General features: G+C 39.7%; 1 protein-coding gene across 1 annotated transcript in view; it reads right to left on the bottom strand.

The window, feature by feature from the left end:
- The window catches only part of DNER (delta/notch like EGF repeat containing), a 351,957-nt gene that overhangs the window by 41,743 nt on the left and 289,197 nt on the right, over positions 1-21,017 (bottom strand). Inside the window, exon 9 of the mRNA XM_072618085.1 lies at positions 687-809. Coding sequence (XP_072474186.1) covers positions 687-809 — 123 coding nt within the window. The remainder of the gene's footprint in view (positions 1-686; positions 810-21,017) is intronic.

A 21,017-nucleotide genomic window follows, 5' to 3' on the forward strand; every position in this document is an offset into this window, starting at 1 on the left:
TCTATATTTGGTGAAAGGACGGCCTTCAGTTAGGAGGCTTCTAACTCACACTCATGACCCTGGGACCCTGGCTGAGTCAATGTTCCAAGCCCCTCTGTTAGTTATAGAGAGCTTGAGGAACTCTGTTGGTGAATATGATTTCCTTGCCGGGAGTTCTCTATATCAATAAAATCCCAGGTCCAAGCCAAACCCCAAATCAAAATCAATGTGCTGAGGATAAAAAAGAGAAAACATAAAAGTTCCAGGTCATAGATTTATAGCTTGATGGGACCATCTAATCCAATCTCTCATCTGGCAGATAAAAAACTGACTTTCAGATAGGGAGAATGATTTATTCCGGGTCATGTGGACAGTCAACAGTCAAGCCGGGATTCAAACAAGGCCTTTTGATTTCATATCCAGCGTATCTCCACCAATGAACAAGCAGTATCAGAACGAGGAGGGAGCTCAGAGGTTAATTACTTTTTGATGAGAAAGAAGTCAAGTGACTTGCCCAAGGTCACTCAGTGAGTTAATCACAGACCTTGGTTGGGCATACCGGTCTACCCTCTCAGTCTGGGGAATGTTTCCATGACAACATAGCTTCTTGTCTGAATTCCTTAGTAGGATAGAGCAATACTTCTCTAGGAAAGAATATGAAACAACTCATCCTCACTCTGGGCCAAAACAGCCAAGCTGGTCCTTACCTTTGTATTCTGGGAGGCACACACACTCGTAGCTGTTCACAAGATCCCTGCAAGTGGCCCCATTCTGGCAGGGGGTGGAAAGGCATTCATTGTCTTCCTCCTCACAGTAAAGGCCATGGTAACCTACAAGACGAAAGGGCAGAACATGCTAGGAAACATTTCCATTTCCAAACTCACTTATTGGGCTCAAGGATTGACATAGTTGAAGGGATCTGAGATTTCATTTAACCCAATCCTGTCATCTTTCAGAAAAGGAAACTGTAGTCTGGGAAGGTAAAGTCTAAGGGCATACAGGTAATTCGTGGCAAAGCTGGGGTTCAAAATCAGATCTTAAGAATGCTGTTCTGTTCTCTTTAACTGGCCTGCACAGAAGAAAATTGACCTTTTACAGTAAGGTATGATGTCTCTATATGGAGTTCCAAGAGTTGGTATCCGGGCTACATACATGTAAAAAGCATATTGGGGAAAGACAATTGAGAAACTGTCCATCCCTGCCCCTACATAGCTTATGATAAGGCAGAAGGAGAGGCAGAGACAGAGAGACAGAAACAGAGGGAAGGAGGCAGGAAGGACAGAGAGAGAGAGAGAGAAAGAGAGAGAGAGAGAGAGAGAATGAGAGAGAGAGAAAGAGAGAGAGAGGGAGAGAGAGAGAGAGAGAGAGAGAGAGAGAGAGAGGAGACAGATGGGGGGACAGAGACAGAAGAAATGAGAGAGAAAGAAAGAGACAGAGGGAGGGAGAGAAGGAAGGGGCAGAGACAGAGACAGAAGGAAGAAAAGAGAGAGAAAGAGGGGGAAGAGAAAAAGGATAGAAAGAAAGAGATAATTAGTAAAATCTAGTGCACTAGATGGTGGCAGTGTCAATGATGCCTTAATTCAATTAAAATTGCTGAATTAAACCAGTGAGATTCCTTGTGCTCACTTTTAACAGAGGGTATGTCAGAGGTAGATGAGAAATCCCTTCCAGAAGGGAAAAACTCCTTGTGGTCCCTGCTCAGAGATCTGTTTTGTTCTTGCAGATAGCTCCTTAAAAAGGTATGAAATTCCCTTGACAAGGTTAACTTTTTACAAACTGCCCTTGTGGGTGTCCTTGAGTTTACCCTCACTTGCCATGACGTTTATGGGTACTCATTGCGCAGGTGACACCTTTTGACCTTTGCACTTGATCTTTTTAAAGAAGATGGCAACAGATAGCCTAGATTAAGACTAGGTCTTGGGGGGCAGAGCCAAGATGGAGTAGTAGAAAGACGCACATACACATAGCTCCGAACCCACAACCCATAGAACAACTACAAAGAAGTAACTCACGGCGAATTCTGCACCCAGAGGCCACAGAACATTGGAGCAAGGGAGATTTCTGTTCCAGAGAGACCTGCAAACCTCTTGTAAAAGGTCCTTCGTGCTGCGGACTGGGCGCCAGGACTGGGAGCTGAGTACAGCCCTGCCGTGGCCGCGGCACCGAGAGGAACAGATCCCAGCGGGCTTCAGGGACGGGATCTCCAGCGGCTGCACAAGTACCTCCACCCACAGGTGACGGGGGTCGGTGAGAGAGTCCCTTTGGTGGGTCGACGGGGGAGTGGGGTGCCCCCATGGCTCGGGCCCCCTCGGGAGACAGAAGCTGAGGGGCAGTAGCAGACCAGGGCTCCCCAAGCAGGCAGGAGCCTGGATCCATTGTTGAAGGTCTCTGCATAAACTCCCTGAGGGAACTGAGCCTGAGAGGCAGCCCTGCCCTCACCTGAGCATCTGAATTTAATCTCACACTGAATAGCAGCCCTGCCCCCACCCAAAGCCCTGAGGCTGGAAGCAGCATTTGAATCTCAGACCCCAAACACTGGCTGGGAGGATCAGGAGGTGAGGTGGGTGTGAGGAAAATATTCAGAGGTCAAGTCGCTGGCTGGGAAAATGCCCAGAAAAGGGAAAAGAAATAAGACTATAGAAGGTTACTTTCTTGGTGAACAGGCATTTCCTCCCTTCCTTTCTGATGAGGAAGAACAATGCTTACCATCAGGCAAAGACACAGAAATCAAGGCTTCTGTGTCTCAGCCCACTCAATGGGCTCAGGCCATGGAAGAGCTCAAAAAGAATTTTGAAAATCAAGTTAGAGAGGTGGAGGAAAAGCTGGGAAGAGAAATGAGAGACATGAAGTCAAAGCATGAACAGCAAATCAGCTCCCTGCTAAAGGAGACCCAAAAAAATGTTGAAGAAAATAACACCTTGAAAACTAGCCTAACTCAATTGGCAAAAGAGGTTCAAAAAGCCAATGAGGAGAAGAATGCTTTCAAAAGCAGAATTAGCCAAATGGAAAAGGAGATTCAAAAGCTCACTGAAGAAAATAGTTCTTTCAAAATCAGAATGGCACAGATGGAGGCTAAGGACTGTATGAGAAAGCAAGAAATCGCAGAACAAAGCCAGAGGAATGGAAAAATGGAAGATAATGTGAAATATCTCATTGGAAAAACAACTGACCTTGAAAATAGATCCAGGAGAGACAATTTAAAAATTTTGGGACTACCTGAAAGTCATGATCAAAAGAAGAGCCTAGACATCATCTTTCATGAAATTATCAAGGAAAACTGCCCTGAGATTCTAGAACCAGAGGGCAAAATAAATATTCAAGGAATCCACAGAACACCGCGTGAAAGAGATCCAAAAAGAGAAACTCCTAGGAACATTGTGGCCAAATTCCAGAACTCCCAGGTGAAAGAGAAAATATTGCAAGCAGCTAGAAAGAAACAATTCAAGTATTGTGGAAATACAATCAGGATAACACAAGATCTAGCAGCTTCTACATTAAGGGATCGAAGGGCATGGAATAGGATATTCCAGAAGTCAAAGGAACTAGGACTAAAACCAAGAATCACCTACCCAGCAAAACTGAGTAAAATACTTCAGGGGAAAAATTGGTCTTTCAATGAAATAGAGGATTTTCAAGCATTCTTGATGAAAAGACCAGAGCTGAAAAGAAAATTTGACTTCCAAACACAAGAATGAAGAGAACCATGAAAAGGTGAACAGCAAAGAGAAGTCATAAGGGACTTACTAAAGTTGAACTGTTTACATTCCTACATGGAAAGACAATATTTGTAACCCTTGAAACTTTCCAGTATCTGGGTAGTGGGTGGGATTACACACACACACACACACACACACACACACACACACACACACACACACACACACACACATACACACACACCGAATTGAAGAGGATAGGATCATATCTTAAAAAAATGAAATCAAGCAGTGAGAGAGAAAGATATTGGGAGGAGAAAGGGAGAATTGAATGGGGCAAATTATCTCTCATAAAAGAGGCAAGCAAAAGACTCATTAGTGGAGGGATAAAGAGGGGAGGTGAGAGAAAAACATGAAGTCTACTCTCATCACATTCCACTAAAGGAAAGAATAAAATGCCTACTCATTTTGGTATGAAAACCTATCTTACAACACAGGAAAGTGGAGGATAAGGGGATAAGCAGAGTGGGGGGGGATGATAGAAGGGAGGGCATGGGGAGGAGAGTGCAATTTGAGGTCAACACTCATGGGGAGGGATAGGATCAAAAGAGAATAGAAGTAATGGGGGACAGGATAGGATGGAGGGAAATATAGTTAGTCCTATACAACACAACTATTATGGAAGTCATTTGCAAAACTACACAGATTTGGCCTATATTGAATTGCTTGCCTTACAAAGGGAAGGGGTGGAGAGGGAGGGAGCTAAAGAAGTGGGAACTCAAAGTGTTAGGATCAACTGTAATGTTCTTACCACTAGGAAATAAGAAATACAGGTAAAGGGGTATAGAAAGCTATCTGGCCCTACAGGACAAAAGAGAAGACAGAGACAAGGGCAGAGAGGGATGATAGAAGAGAGAGCAGATTGGTCACAGGGGCAATTAGAATGCTTGGGTTTGGGGGGGGGAGGGGAGAAAAGGGGAGAAAATTTGTAACCCAAAATTTTGTGAAAATGAATGTTAAAAGCTAAATAAAAAAAAAAAAAAGAAGATGGCAACAGAGAGAGAGGAGAATGCTTACAGAGGAATGCAGAGAAGAGGCAGACTATACACTCTTGTGGGAGGACTCAACGGAACCTCTTGTCTCCATAAATAGCATCAATGGAGCAGATTGGAAAAGTGCAAAGATTTTTTCTACTTCCATGTGGCCCCACCCACCATGTCTATACTTTTCTGAATCAAAGGGTCCCTCTCTGGCCACTATTCCCCTGTCTGTTGTCATCCCCTTTACAATATAAGCTCTTTGAAGACAGGGACTCTTTGCCTTTGGATTTGTAGGCACGGTGGTTGGCACATAAAAAATGCTTTTTCAAGGACCCATATGAATATACTTGTAGCAGCTTTTTTGTGGTGGCAAAGAATTAGAAATTGAGGGGACACCCATCAGTTGAGGAATGGCTGAACAAGGTGTGGTATATGAATGTAATGGAATACCATTGTGCTATAAGAAATGATGAGCAGGCAGATTTCAGAAAAGTCTAGAAAGACTTGCATGAACTGAGGCTGAATGAAGCGAGTGGAACCAGTAGAACACTATACACAGTAACAGTGACATTGTGTGATGTTCTACTTTGTTAGACTTCTGAGCAATGCCATGATTTTATTCTAAGACAATTCCAAAAGATTCATGACCAAAAATGCTATCCAAATCCAGAGAAAAAACTGTGGAGTCTGAGTGCAGATCAAAGTACACCGTTTGCTCTTTTTTGTTATTTTTCATTTTTTTCTTTCTCATAGTTTTTCCCCTTTGCTCTGATTCTTCTTTCACGACATGACTAATGTGGAAATATGTTTAATATGATTGTATATGTATAGCCCATATCAGATTCCATGCTGTCTTGGGGAGGGGGAATGAGGAAGGGGAGAAATTTAGAACTCAAAATCTTATAAAAGTGAATATTTAAAAATAAAAATAATTTTTAAAAATATTTTTCCATTACTTAACTCATTAATTTATTCATTCATTCTTAAACAGGTAAACAGGCTGAGGGCAAGAAAGGATGCTGACTTCTTAGAAACCTTGAGTGCCCTTCCCTTGTGGGGAAGCCTCACCTGTACATGGGTACTCCAAATCTAGAAGACTTTATGGATTGTAGGAAAAGTGGGGTTCACTGAAAGAAGGGGGATGTTGTTTGTCATTCTGGCAATATCAAATGCTTTTCCATTGCAACAGAGGCTCAACTTCAGAGCAATACCATGCCTGGAAAAAGCTAGGTCCCTGGGAGAATCTAAGGCTCACTAGAGAGGAAAGGAGAGTAGTTTTGATTATTTATAGACTTTCCACTGGGTGACATAAAGCCTGCCCCATAGTCTATTTTGTTAGCTGGAGGTTGCCTGATAGCTAAGGGACCTTTTCTTTTTCTATAGAGATCTATACCTTAAACAAATTCTTATGTTTCCAGGGGGAAACCCAGAGTCAGGGCATAAAGAAAAGAGCGATTTATAAGAATCGTCTAAGATGGAATTCAACTAATTTACCCCAAAGCTTTAGCTCTGGGCCACAGACTACATACACATATCATCATAAAACCACAGAATCTCAGAACTGGAAATGGCTTCAAAGGTGATCTACTTTAAACCTCTCATGGAACTTACAAGACCATTAGCTCCCTGAGGGCAGGGGTCTTACTTTATCTAAACTTCTTATACCTAGCACAGTGTTCTACATACAGCAGAATCTTAGTAAGCATCTACTGAATGAATGAATAATGAATAAATGAGAGAAGTAGTAGTTTCTTTCATGGACATGAAAACCTTTTTCTCTTCCAAGTCAATTAGAAAAATAATCATTCTGATCTAAAATAAATATTCATATTAAAATGAAATTAATTAGGATGCCAAGGACTAGCTGTACTTTCTCTTTTTTCAGGCAGAAAATAATGCCAGTTAAAGGACTCATACGGCATTAATGTGTTTTAAAATAAAAATCTAGGGTGGGGGGAGAAATAATGTTATTATGTGACTACTTAGCCAAGTATTTAAACTTTTCTGTAATTAGCCCCCAATAAAGCAGAATTTTTAAGAATAAATTATTGTTCTCACTGGAGATTTAACTCCTTGGTTTCCAAATACTCCTAAATTATAGAGAGCAAAGATAAGATTCCCTAAACTTTCCAAAAGATACCCCACTTATTTTGATCTCTGAAGATGTCTACACTTCTGCCAAATTTTGCAAAAACAAGCCCATTTTGGGATGGGCTCCTCCCAGCAAAGGAGAAACATGTGAAGCCATTCAAATAGTATTAATATTGTTGGCTCTGGCTTTAAATAATAAGGAAAAATAAACGTCTGTCCAAGAGGGAATGAGTTCCGTTCACTTTCTTTGCCTTTGTAACTCATCAAAGCCTAATCCTCAAAGCCCAAATCTCTTTCTCACAAGGCCCTTCTCATGGGTCCTATGGTTTATTTATTCTGCTTATCACAGATGTGGGAATAATGTTGTATTTGCCTTGTCAGTAGACCTTCATCAAAAAGTGTAGATATTTTAGCTGGTTTGGATGAAATTTTTAATGGTTTTTTTCTACTCTGTGTTTGGACAGGGCCAGTGAACTACCTAAAGAAGCATGTGTTGATGATGATGACAACTGTGGTGGTGGTGAGGAAAACCAGCCCCATGATGATACTTGAAGGTTTGCAAAGTGTTATCGACACATGTTAAGCTTTCCAACAGCCCTGTGAGGTAAGTGCTACACAGGGTGTAACCCATACATCAAAAGTGTGTTGCTGTTTTGTTCTTCTTTTACTTAGCACAAATACTTTTTATATACATTTATACAAATATTTCTTCACCCTGTATCACATTAGTTCAGACATCTCCTTCCCAGACTTATTACAAATTACACACTCCCTCCATACAATTCATGAGAGCCAAACTGCCCTGTCCTTCACATATGACATCTCATTTCCCACCTCTGTACTTTTGAACTGGTTTTGCCCCATGCCTTAAAGTACTTTCTCCTTACTTCCATTTCTCAGGATGCCCAGTTTCCTTCAAGTTTCAGCTCAGATGCCACCTTCTACATGAAGCCTTTTCTGCTCCGTGCCCCACCTTTTGGCTGTTTATCTACCTTCCCACCCTGCCAATCAAGTTGTATCTATTTTACATATTCCTGTACATATGTGCATCCTCTGGCTAGACTATAAAGATACCAAAGATAATGCTTTTGCATCCCCTGCACTTAGCAAGGTGATTGCCACATAAGTATTTAATAATTCTTTGTTAATTACTGACTGATCTCTATTTGAAATCATTAACAGATTTTTTTTTCCCTTTAAAATAGTCCTTTTCCCTCCTCCTTCATGTCTTGGATTAGTAGAATGAACACTGAACTTGGATTCAAGATCCCTGAGCTCTACTTCTTAGCATCTTTGGGGACCCTGAACAAGTTACTTCTCTCCTGAGTATCAGTCCCTTGTCTAAAAATGGAGACATGATGACTTTCCCAGTTGTGACTCCTATATCTCCAATATTAGCCACCTCCTTCTGTCAAGGCAGGTCAATACTCTCTCTGTGACTTACAGCATTAGACAATTGTCCACCCAAATGACTTGCCCAGGGACCTACAGCCAGTAGGTGTCAGAGGCAGGACCTAAACCCAAGTATCCCTGAATCTAAGGCCAGCTACCAATCCACTATGAAATGCTGTGTAGAGAGGAAAGGTGTAGAGGGCCGAGCTCTGGACCGTGGCCCCCTGGTGAGCCCGGAGACGCCCGGGGGTGAGAACCTGCCTTCGGGTGTTGGGAACGCCCCTTATGGAGCTGAGCTCTGCCTCCAGGGCGGAACATCGGAGGAGCTATGGCAGGGTATATAAGGGGGAACACGGGAAGGTCGGAAGGACTGGGGTAAGCAATAAAGTGCAGTAAGCAGCCTCCTCGGGTGTAGGTGTACTGTTTGGTCATTCCCCTCCCCAACAGGAGGGGGCCAGAACCACTGGAAGACCGGTATAGCCAGTGGCTTACAGGAGAGGTAAGCTTCTAGGTGACGGTCCCGGGCAGGCCCGGTGCAGAAAGGGTAATCGATGGACTGTCTACATACACAACAGGTATCTAGGTAATGCCATAACACCTGCAGTAAACACACTAGATTTTCAATGAACCTTCTGTGGTATACTCTTGGGAGGACATGGAGAAGAGCTACACAAGATGGATAGACAATTTATCTGTGTCATTGAAGGGAGTGACTATACGGATGACATCATGGATTCAATGAAGTATCAAAGAAGTCAGCTGACTTTAAACAACTAAAAGCAATTTTATAAATTAAAAAAGAATTTTAAAAGAGCAATTGATCAATAAGCATTTATTAAACACTTACTAAGAGCTACACACTATACAGTTTGTCTCAAAAATTTTAGTGCAGTCTTAAGCCTTATTAGTATTGATAAGCTATTAAGGCTTAAGACTGCACTCAGACTTTAGGACATGATAGATAGATGGAGATAGAAAAAGAAAGAAAGAAAAAAGAAGGATGGAGAGAAAGACAGATGATAGCTAAATTGAGGATAAAAGACAGATAAATAGAGCTAGAGATATCTAGCAGATAAGTTGATATGGACTAGAGACATTTATTTCAAGTCTCTAGAGCTACCTATCTACATATGTATATATACACAACTCTATCAAGAGATGAAGATTGAGATATACATGTATATTTACATTATGTAACACATATGTATACATACATGTATCTATATACTTTTCTGCTAATATTCTCATGATGCCATCCATGAAACTTAAAGAATAATTTATAACCTGGATGCAGGTTTAATGAATCAGTGGTTTGAGATGTTTAATCAGCCAAAATCAAGAAAAAATTTCCTGAAATCATCCATGATTGTTTCATTTTTTTCAAATAGTACAATGATCTTTTCTGCTCTAAAACATGAAAAGCAAATGATGTTGCAATCCATTTTGCAGATATGATCAAACTGATGCAATTTTTATTTCTTCATTAAAAAATAAAGGTTCCATTTTCTTCCATTATCTCATTCTGCAAAGAATGTTGTCCCACTAATATCCTACCTCACTGCTTTATTATGATATGGATATTACTCCAGGTTTTCAAAATGTAAGTCAGTCAGGCACAGTGCCAAGCTGCCAAGGGGTTAGGGGCAGACCCAGTGATATGCCACATATCTGTCAATGAAGGACTAGTCCAGCAAAGCCACTGAGGTTCCTCCCCACAACTTAGCCAATAAGTAGGGAATTTCTTTGCTCCACAGCAACTCAGCTCCCAAGGCACAAAAGGGTTGCCATTTGCACCAGTGGAGGGAGTAATCTCATGGACTTTTGAGATAATGAAGTAGTCTCATCATGGAATAGACTATACTTTCTAATTATTTGATAGAAGGTAGCAAAGAACCTGAATATTTCTAAATAAATATAAAAAGTGACTTCATTGAATTCAAGAGAAATTTGCTTTGAAAAGGAAGATAGGCAGCTCACTTCGCCCTCTGCAAAGATTGAGGACTAGAGGTGTTCCTATTACATCCACAGTCAGACAAGGTTGACAGGTTAGTTGCTGAACTGCTCCACCACCACCACCCCACCACACACATACTCTTATTTTTTAATCTTTGTCAAAAAGATTGGCTTAATTGAGGGGGAAATGTTGTATTTGGAAATTATGGTGATAGAAAACAAAAGACATCAGCAAAATAAGATTTTTAAAAAATTATTTCACCTCTGTGGGTATTAGTGTAGCTAAATAGTTCATGTCTAAAGAAAGTAACCTCATCCAAATTTTAAAAAACTACAATTCTTATTGAACTCGTTGTAGCAGAAGGAAATGAATTTGGAATCTGAGGTCCTAAAATGGAATTTCAGCTTGACTATTCACTACTCATGTAGGAGTGAGCAAGTCATTCTCAATTTCTTCATCCATAACAGGAGTGGGTCAAACTAGATTCTTGCTACAGTCACTGCTAACTCTAAATCTCATGGTTCTAGATTTCATTATCATTTGACAACTATGTCAACATTATTAGTTCAATCCCTATGTCAATGAAATCACAAGTCCAGTCCCTATATGCATTCAATAAATGTTCCCCATAAGAAGGAAAACTGCCTGGGCATACACCCTAATGAAATGTGCTGCATCTCCCTATGCCTTGGATACATGTTGGTTGTTGGTTGACTGGAAAAATGGTTTATTATGTGTTTTCTTCATTTTTTCTACTGATAAGCAACAAAAATTTCCTTTTTTCTTTTAGCTTCCATTAATAGGAAACTTCATCGACTGGGAAGAGTACAGAACTGGAAGGCAAAGACTTGATTTCTAATCCTAGCTCTGACACAATGCTAAATGACTATCATAACACTGATAATGAAGATAATAATAATAGCATGTGTGTAGCAATTTGAGGTTTGCAAAATGCTTTATAAATAGGATCTCGTTTGATCTTCACAACAACCCTGAGAAGTAAAAGACTATTATTATCTTGAGTTTTTAGAAGAGGAAACTGAGGCAGGCCAGAGGTTAAGCACCTAGGGTCACACAGCTAGTTAAGTGTCTGGGTTTGAATTTACATCTTCTTGACTCCAAGTCTAGGACTATCCATTTCTCAAGTCACCTCCCATCTGCCACAAGGCTCTGTCCCTGGTGCTGTTCAGCATTTTTAGGAGTGACTTGATGAAGGCATTAAAGTTAAATTTATCAGATCTGTAGATGACACAAAACTGGGATAAGGGAAGGAGCACAGTTGGACAAAACAGAACTAGTGAGATCTTATTAGATCAGGATCTGATAAAATATTAATTGGTTTGAAGTGGGATCTTATCAGATCAGGATCTGATAAGATCTTAATTGGTTTGAAGGATAAACCAAAATTAACAGGACAAAAGATAGGTTTAAACCTTATCAGGCTTGTGCAAATAATAGTGCTGTTTGGCAACTACTGGCAAATTGGGAGCTGTCCTGCTTCCTTCCATAATAGGCAGACTTCATGGAAACAGAACATTTGAAGTCATTTTTCTTTGTTATTTTGACACTACACTGAAGAGAAGGGCAGAGTATTCCTCCATGTGTCTGTTGTTGCCTTGAAGGAATTATTTTTTTTTCCTCTTTCCTAGAGGGATGAAATAAAATTACAAAATCTTTTTTGTCTCTGATAGGGAAATTAAAACATCATAATAGGTCACCCATAACAGTTACAGATGCTGCTTTCTCTGCTTTGGGCAAAAGAAAAAACAGGAGCTTGTCATGGTTATGTGGTTATCAGTGTTCTTTATCATTTTGATCAAACCTATGAATCACTACAAACCTTTTCAGCAAATGGCATGCATTTCACCTGTATATTTTCCAAGTAAAATCCTTTAAAAAGCAAAACTTAATAGGGTCCTTTGTTACTGCTGTTCAGCCATGTCTAACTGTGATCCCATTTAGGGTTTTCTTGGCAGAGATTACTAGAGTGCTTTGTCATTTCCTTCTCCAATTCATTTGACAGATGAGGAAACTAAAGCAAACAAGATTGTGTGACTTGTCCAGGGTCACCCAGCTAGTAAGTGTCTGAGATCAGATTTGAACTCCAGGCTTCCTGACCCCATGTTCTCTCTACTGTGCCACCTCACTGCCCATAATAGAGTCCTAGAAGGTCTTTTAAAGAAAAAGGAAAACTGTATATATATATGTATATATATATGTATAAAACCACTGTGGATACTTCTTCAAGTGATCTGACCAGACCTTTACAGGAATTTCTCTGATGCATTAATGGTAATAATAGTTTACATTTTAATATGCTCTGAGGTTTTAGAGCATTTTACATATATATGTATGTATACACCCACAAATTTAATCCCCCCAATAACCCTGTGATGTGGCTACTACTATTATCCCCATTTTATTGATAATTGAGGCTCAGAGTGTTTTTAGTGACTGGCTCAGCAACCACAAAGATAGTAGCTGTCTGAGGTAGGATCTGAACCCAAGTTTTCCTGACTTCCAATCCAGCACTCTACCCATTAGGCTTTGTTACCTCTTCATAGACAGTTCCATAGGATTCTTAGGAGGAAGTAATCTCTGATATAATGGACAAGAATGCATGTGTATGGGCACACACACACACACACACGGGCACACACATGCACACACGCACACGCACACACACACAGAATAACCATGAAAAAAGAAGAAAGTTCTGCAAGCAGCTGTAATGTCCAAGTCATCCTGTTTGTGAATGACCAGTGTTGCTTCTCACTTCTATTGCCTCCTGTGTACATTTTCATTGCGCAATAGTATCAGTGGCAGAGGAGTAAGATGTGGTAGAAAAAGACTCAAATCAGAACATCTTTCTGCTTGCTAGCAATTCTTGCAAAATTTGAATGGGAGAAAGGGTCAAATGTGATAGCTGAAGTGAGGCTTTAAATCACTCATGATTTCTTTAAAAAATGCATTATTTAACCATGGCATGCCTTCCTCTGGTCTTCCTACTCTTCCAATTTAGCAGATAATTAGGAGCCTATGTATCCTAAGGTGTTGTTTGTCCTTCCTTCTTGAAGAGGAGCAATGGTATCCCAAGGATGATGTCTTGATTTGGGCACAAACTGGCTTTAAGTGAGACAGAGATGCACAAAGTCACCAGCCTCTCTCTCTCCTCCAGAGAAAACAAAGTCTAGTGTCAAGCAAAAGTCAAGACTGGCTGGTGATGGCCCAGGATTCAGTGGGTGAGCTTGACCTTTCTAAATTAAGATCTTTCACTGTCTCAGTTTGTCTAAGCCAATGCCCATTCAGTGACTAAAGGTTAGGTAAGAATTGAGACAAAAGATGGCTGAATTTACCATCACAAAACTATCAGTCTGGGAGGTGAAGATCCGCAGAGTTTCTGGGGAGAATAGAAAACATTTGCTATTTACACTCATTCTAAGACATCAAATTCTAAACAATAAGTCACAAAGGCTTGGGGGGGAGGGAGGTTGGCCATTCAATGAGATCTAGAGTGATATGGGTTTAAAGGCATAGTCTTGTAGTTCCCTTTGAAACAAAATGGGTTTTTTAAAAGCCTATTTTTTCAGAGCTATATTTCAAGAAATCATAAATGAAGACTGCTGCAAGGAAAAAAGTAAATTGTCCCAGTTTTTTGAAAAAGAAAAAGAAATTAATTTCATGAAGGCTAGCCATGTTACGGAAACCAAACCCAGCCTCTGGGTGTTTATGCTTGATGAAAGGGAATTGTTCTACTAGAGTATACTTGGAGTATGGCTTTTTCATGTAGTTTCACTATTGCCCCATCCCTTCTCCAAGTAAGATCATGCCTTTAATATTGAGCAAGGTTAAGGGTTCAGGAAGTTTGTGCCCATAAATAGAGCAAAATTTGTACTCTTGGGAATGAAACACCTATTCTTTTTGCTCAAAAAACTGGCTATAATCCAGTTGTCTTTCTTTTTTTTTTTTATTGTGCACTCCTCTAAACATTTTTTTAGCATATACCTCTACTTTCTGCATATTTACTTATTTGTAAAGTATGTGTATGTTTAAGTGAACTAATAATTTCATCTATGTTATAAGTGATCAAAAAATAGAAATTGTAGAAAGATAAAATAAAAATGAAATAATATTTGATCCTAGAGGTAATGGGGAGCCCCTGAAGTTTGGTGAATAGGGGAATGACATGATCAGACTATCTCTTTAGGAAAATTCTTTTTACAACTGTGTTGAGGATGCGATGAAGTGGGAAGAGAAATCTGAGGGAGAAAGAGTGAATTGGAAACTTTTTCAATAGTCCAGGCTAAAGATGATAAGGGTCTGAATTAGGATGGTGGACATGTGAATACAGAAAAGGAGACTCTCAGTAATTGACTAGATGGGTAAAGTGAGTGAGAATGAGGAGTAAAATGACACAAAGGTCAAGAACCTGGAAGACTAGAAGAACAGCAGGAAGGCTGCAAAAGGAAAGATAATGTAAAGAGGTCTGAGATGGGTACTCAGTCTATGGAAGTCACTCTGTCTCACCCAAACTAAAAAGGAGGAGATGAGCCTCTTATTTACTCTTCACTGCTCAGATCTAGAACCTGCTGAGAGTGAAACCAAAAATGTTTTAGGGAAATTTAGGAAATTTTCCCAATGGCACCTCAGGAGGTTGGTACCTCGGGAGCATTTAGAAGCCGACTCTTGGTATATAAAAAAGGGAAATGGAAAGGTTGAAAACTTGCATAGCAGAAAAGAGAAGGCTGCTTGGGCGGTGTTGGGGAATGAGGGTAGGTGTGGTTGTGTGGATGACAAACCTCAGAGCTATCATGGAGATAGTATTACATGACCCATCTTTCTGCCCTTTTATTGGTTAATCGCACATCCCTTCAGATGAGGCCACAGCCCTAACTTTGAAGACCATTCCTCTAACCAACTGAATTAATTAACCCTAGATGAATACAAGACTTAAACAGCATACTAAAATGCAATTTAGAAACCAAGTAATGGAAATAGCATCATATGGCATAGAATTTGATGCAATCCAACAAGCATTTATTAAATGTCTACTGTGTGTAAACACCATGACATGTACTAGCAATTCAGAGAGAAGGGAGGAAAACAATCCTAGCCTTCAAAGAGCTAAAATAAAAACAAACAAGCCAGCCTGATGTCTTTCTTTCCATTGTAACAGCTCTACATCTTGTGGCTCATTACAGATGGATATGGTGATCACTCACTAATATTTCCATTGAGCAGCTTGATGACTGCCTGTTCTAGGAAAAGACTGACCTCATTCAGGGTTGTTTTGTTGTGGTTTTTTCTGAGGGACAGGAAATATTAGCACACTCTAAGTGAATATAAAAGATGAGGAGGAATGTGCTGGCCATTTTAGAAGATGACCTTTTATTTTTTTAAACATACAAAACAGCAGATCATTAAGCATTAGCTATTTCAAATATGTTTAATAATAAGAAAATTACGTGTCTCCATATGTGGAAGAGAATATGCTCAGAGAAGTTGAAATCTATAGCAGTTATGAGGCCAGTTTATGTCTGTTGGAAATCATGGATGCCATCTCTGTTTACATTACATACATACTTGTAAGAAACTCCTCCATATTACGGGCAACCATAGAAAAATGACCAGAGGTCTATTTTACTTCCTCTTAATTGCATTTCTGTTCAAAATATTTGTTTAAGAAAAGGAGAAAGATCATAGATTTATAAATGAGAGGATAGAGGACATTATAGAATAGTGTCCCAAAGAGAAGGCACAAGTGAAGTAACAAACTTTTTTAAGCAAATAAACAGAACTTTAACGTACCAACGGGTATTTTCCTTTAAAGTAGTCACCTCAGAAGACACACGCTTATTCCTATAATACTGTCACTTCTCAAAATGTTGCTAGAGATCCTCTTTGGCAAATGAATTCAGGGCAGTTTACCAGAAACCCAAGAGAATCAGTCTCATCATTGATTAATGTGACTTTTTAAAAGAATGCTTCTTTTGACCACTAGAGGGTGGATTTCACCTACAAATCAAAGAATCTGAGACAAAGTTGGAAAGCACCTCAAAGGTCGCCTCCTGAAACACGGACCCCTTCTACAGCATCTCTGACAGGCAAGACCACCATTGATAAGAAAACTATCATTCTCAACAAGGCTGTCTCATGTTTTTGGCTATAGTGGATGGATATCTGCCTTTTGGTAGCTCCAACCCATTGCTTCTAGGTTTCATCCTCTGGGGCCAAGCAGAAAAAAATCTAACACCTTCTACGTGATAGACCTTTAAATATTTGAAGACAGCTATCATATCATCCCTCTCCTCATTTTTCATTTCTCCAGGCTAAATATCCCCAGATCCTTCAAATGGTTCTCTGGTGCTTTGTCTAAAATCAGCTCACCATCCTGACATCCTTGCTAACCATCTGGAACCCAATCATCTAACAACACCTCTCCCAGTTGATGTCCCATAACAGGACTTTATCTCTATCTATTTATTCCTATTCAATGTCATATGATCTGATGTAGGCTCTGATATCACACTAGTGAGAGGAAGAATTTTCACTCTTTAATTTGTAGAAGAGAAAGAGAGGGAGGAAGGAAGGAAGGAAGGAAGGAAGGAAGGAAGGAAGGAAGGAAGGAAGGAAGGAAGGAAGGGAGGGAGGGAGGGAGGGAGGGAGGGAGGGAGGGAGGGAGGGAGGAAGGAAGGAAGGAAGGAAGGAAGGAAGGAAGGAAGGAAGGAAGGAAGGAAGGAAGGAAGGAAGGAAGGGAGGGAGGAAGGAAGGAAGGGAAGAAGGAAGGAAGGAAGGAAGGAAGGAAGGAAGGAAGGAAGGAAGGAAGGAAGGAAGGAAAGAAGGGAGGTAGGGAGGGAGGGAAGGAAGAGACAAAAAAATTCCATTGAGAGACACAAAAACTAAAATTTATAATTTTGGCTTTGTTAGACCTTCACTTTTTTCTCATGAGAAGTTATTCTTCAAAATACTGATAGGATTGTCAAGAATAGACAATTTTTTATGTTTATTTATAAATAATATATTTACCAATTCTCTACAGTAGTTTGTCCTTGCTGTGTTACAACTAATAGAAATTTACTTAGTGTGATGGGACATTTAATTCATTTTAATATTTAAAATATAAAAATTTGTTGCTTTTATATGATAAAGAAAAAGAAATTCCAATCTATGATTATTCATCTATACAGTTTTCCATTTTGTCATTGACTATGAACAGCAAAAATCTTTTAAATGTTATACAGGAGGAAATGCCATTTTCTTTATGCAGCTATTTTGAATATTTTAATGGCTATGCGGGTAACAGAATTCATTATAATGATTTCCCCTGGTGGGGAATATGGACTCATTAAAATATATTCCCCTCAGGTAAATAGGCCACTGCAAGACTGGTAGTACTATATATTTTTAATTCCTCTGATGCTTAATGAAGAACTCTGAAAAAAAGATTGCCCAGAAATCTAATTTTCTTAAAGTTCTCAGTGTTTCCCTCCAAATATTCATAAGTTTCCCTGATATTCTTCAGTGAACTGATTTTCTTGGTCAACTTCAACTACTATAAGCAGGGTGTGAAAATAAGTAAAAACACTTGCAAAAATATTTGCAGTGTTATGCTTATGGACAGAAGTTAAGGTTCAATAGTTCCTGACTTATTTTGAGACAAGCTGTAGCTTTCAGCAGGTCCCAGTCTGTTAAAAAAAAAAAAAATCAAAGATTAAGGCAATTCAGTGGTTGTATTTTTTATAGCTAAGTTACATGTATGTGACCACTGGTCTCAAAGCTCTACTGAAAACTCATTGTATTTTCACTGTTTCATTGTGAAGCAGTCCATTTGGTGAGGTTAGGAGGGAACTGGGAGGGAGGGATTTTGGAAAGATGGAAATCACAGTCAATCTGTTATTTTATTAATGCATTAAAAGGAGTTCCCCACCCCCGACATTAGGCTCACCTTTTACCAGCCTGCTAAAGTGCTCCATTCAAAGACCTCCTTCAATAGCTAAAACATGACATGCCAGTACATTTTTAATCTAATTCTTTGTTCCCTTTCAAAAGCTGTAAGTCTGTGGTTATAAATTCAGTACGCGGTACTGTGGCAAAATCATTTTTACTTTAAGTCATCACAACTAGGAAAAAATAATCATGGTATCCCATGCACATGTGTGTGTATGTATGTATGTATGTACATATACATATGTACACATATACACATGTGTGTGTTTGTGTTTCTGTGTGTGTACATGACTTTCCAATGAGAAAATCATTCTAACTAAAAACTCCTACAAGCCTCAAATGAGAGTCAATATACTTCTGCCCATATATGTTCTGCAAATGCTCAAGGAAAAAGCATTGAAGAACAGGATTTGGGTCCAGGAAAAGGATAGGAGTGAGGTCTCAAACTCAAGGTACTTGTCATTACTGAATGGATGGAGTGAGGGAGCTGAGGCAACAAAGGGAGTGAATGGAAGACTGGAGAAAGATTAAAGACTAAGGCAAGGCTACAAAGTTGTAGGAGTAAAAAGGGAAAGAGAGGTTCTCATTCTTAAGCAAGTGCCTCTAATAAAAAAAATAGGGGAAGCCAAACATAACTGATATCATGAGATTCATTTCAAATAAAATCCCTTGTGGGTTCACCAGATTGGTTTAAAGCATATTTTAACTTAGAAGTGGAGTGCCATTAATGTAATGAGCAAGCTACCACAGAGTGCAAACATGAAATTACACAGAAGTGTTCAAAAAATGTCATCAAAGAAATGTATAATTGAAAAGGAAGATGCTCCAATCCCATAGCAAGAGAAGGAATCATTGATGCTACACTGGTATATTTGTAATGTCAAGAGAATTTAAGAAAGGCTTCCAGGGCATTGGATGGACTCCCGTGATGAGTTTATGGGAGGATATGTTTATATTTATTCCATATATCTGTACATTAGTCTCCCCTGATATAATGCAAATTCCTTCAGACAAGGGATTTTTCAATTCTTTTAATGTGTACTCTAGGGCGCAACACAGTACTTGGAACATAGTAGGTATTTAATGAGTACTTGTAGATGAATTGTCTGGTTGACACGGATAAGTCATGAAGATGGGCGGGCATGAATGGCTATGATCTGCTTTGTTGGGAGGAACGTTAATGACATCATATAGATTCATCAGAGTACAGGAGTTTATCATTAATTAATGCAAGTGCTTTCTGAGTGTTTTGCGTGATTTATGTGATGTGTTTAAAAAAATACCACATCACAGAAAATAACATGATCCCTATAATATGATCCCTCCCTCCCTCAGCCCTAGCAGTCAAAGGTGAAAATGAAATCAAGTTCTAATTTGGTTTCATCATTTAGTGTCTGCGTGCCCTTGGTAAGTCACCTCACCTTTGCAGTCCTCCATTTCCTAATCTGTGAAAAGAGGGGGTTGGATTTCATAATCTCCAAGGTCCAATTTGTGAAGTCAGCCACGGTAAAAGCCAAGTGCTAATGGCATATGGGAAATGTGGTAATGTGTTTGTCATATCCCTCAAGCAGAAAAACAAACTGGCCATAAAATACAGAATTAAGGAGTCCACCAGCCAGAGACATTTGGACCAGTGGGAGCTATTTAAAATTCCACCCAGATTTCATTTCAGAGACAGGACAGAAATAAACAACAAAAAAAACTGAGTGACAGCCACCACATCCCATAATGGAGGAAGGTGTCCATTTGGGGCCATGGTAGGGTTGCAGACTTGGATAAGTAATACTGTATTCCTCACCTCCATCACAAGCTTTCTCCGGATCAAAATGACTTCAAGTGTCCCAGACACACAAAGAAACCAGAATCTGAATTGAGATTTTACTGGCTGAATAATTCATTCCTTTCTCCTTCTATGTGATCCAGCTGCCCAAGTTTTTCACCAGTCCTTGAGGGGCCATCCCATTTAGGCTCGAGGGGAATGAGCCACAGAAACTAGCCCTCAGATATGCTATGTCCATAACACAGGTGATAGATTCTTTTGGGGGCTGGTTTATTTAATCCTAAACAAGTTGGAGATATTCAAAGTCACAATTCAGTTGCCTTTAGAAACATTATTCCCATCCTCCATCATCTTATTAGTATCCCTTGGTTAAAACTTGATCCAAGTTAATATACTCGAGTAGAACAAGCTTCTTGTGAATATCCATGAGGAGTTTCAGAGATATAAGCCTTTCACTTAAAAAGATGTCAGCCCTGCAAGTTCCCAAGGCCACAGTGGGAAAGCTATACAGTACATGACTCTTTGATATTCAGAGCTTAAACCACAAAGAACTTTATAGAGAAAATTAGCTACGTGAAACCTCACCTGGAAGAAAACTGGCTTGCAGGGAAAACTTCAGAGGACATATAAAATGTAATACGTGCCCTCGAAGTGGAGCCAAGCCTATATTCTGTGCTGACTGCATGGATGGAGAGGTTGTTAAAAGTAGCCTCAAGAAAAATACATTTGCTCACCCAGGAGGTCAGACAGCCGTGAAATATCAAAAGTGTAGTTTTTATTTTGTCCACTGCTGCTACTTAAGATTCTCAGGGGACTAGAAAAGCTTAACCTGGAAAGGAAGAAGCAAAGTTTCTCTACTTCTGGAGTTTATCGGTTCTTTCTATAGGATGGTCCATCTCCTGACTCCATCCCTTGTTTGGGTGGCTCCTGATTGGAGGCCTAAAATTTGCTCCCTCCTCACTTTCACTTCCTGCAATCTCTAGCTTCCTTTAATATGTAACCCAAACATCAACTCTGGAAAATGTGAGGTCCTCCATGGCAGGAAGAGTTTCTTTTCTGGCCTCTGTATCCCTAGCCTATCGCATTGTGCCTTACACATAGTAGGTGCTTAATAAATGATTACTGAATTGAACCTAATTGAGTTGAATTAATTGAGCAAGGCCTACTCATATTTAGGG

The sequence above is a fragment of the Notamacropus eugenii genome, chromosome 6 (genome assembly GCF_028372415.1).
Source record: "Notamacropus eugenii isolate mMacEug1 chromosome 6, mMacEug1.pri_v2, whole genome shotgun sequence".
NCBI lineage: Eukaryota > Metazoa > Chordata > Mammalia > Diprotodontia > Macropodidae > Notamacropus > Notamacropus eugenii.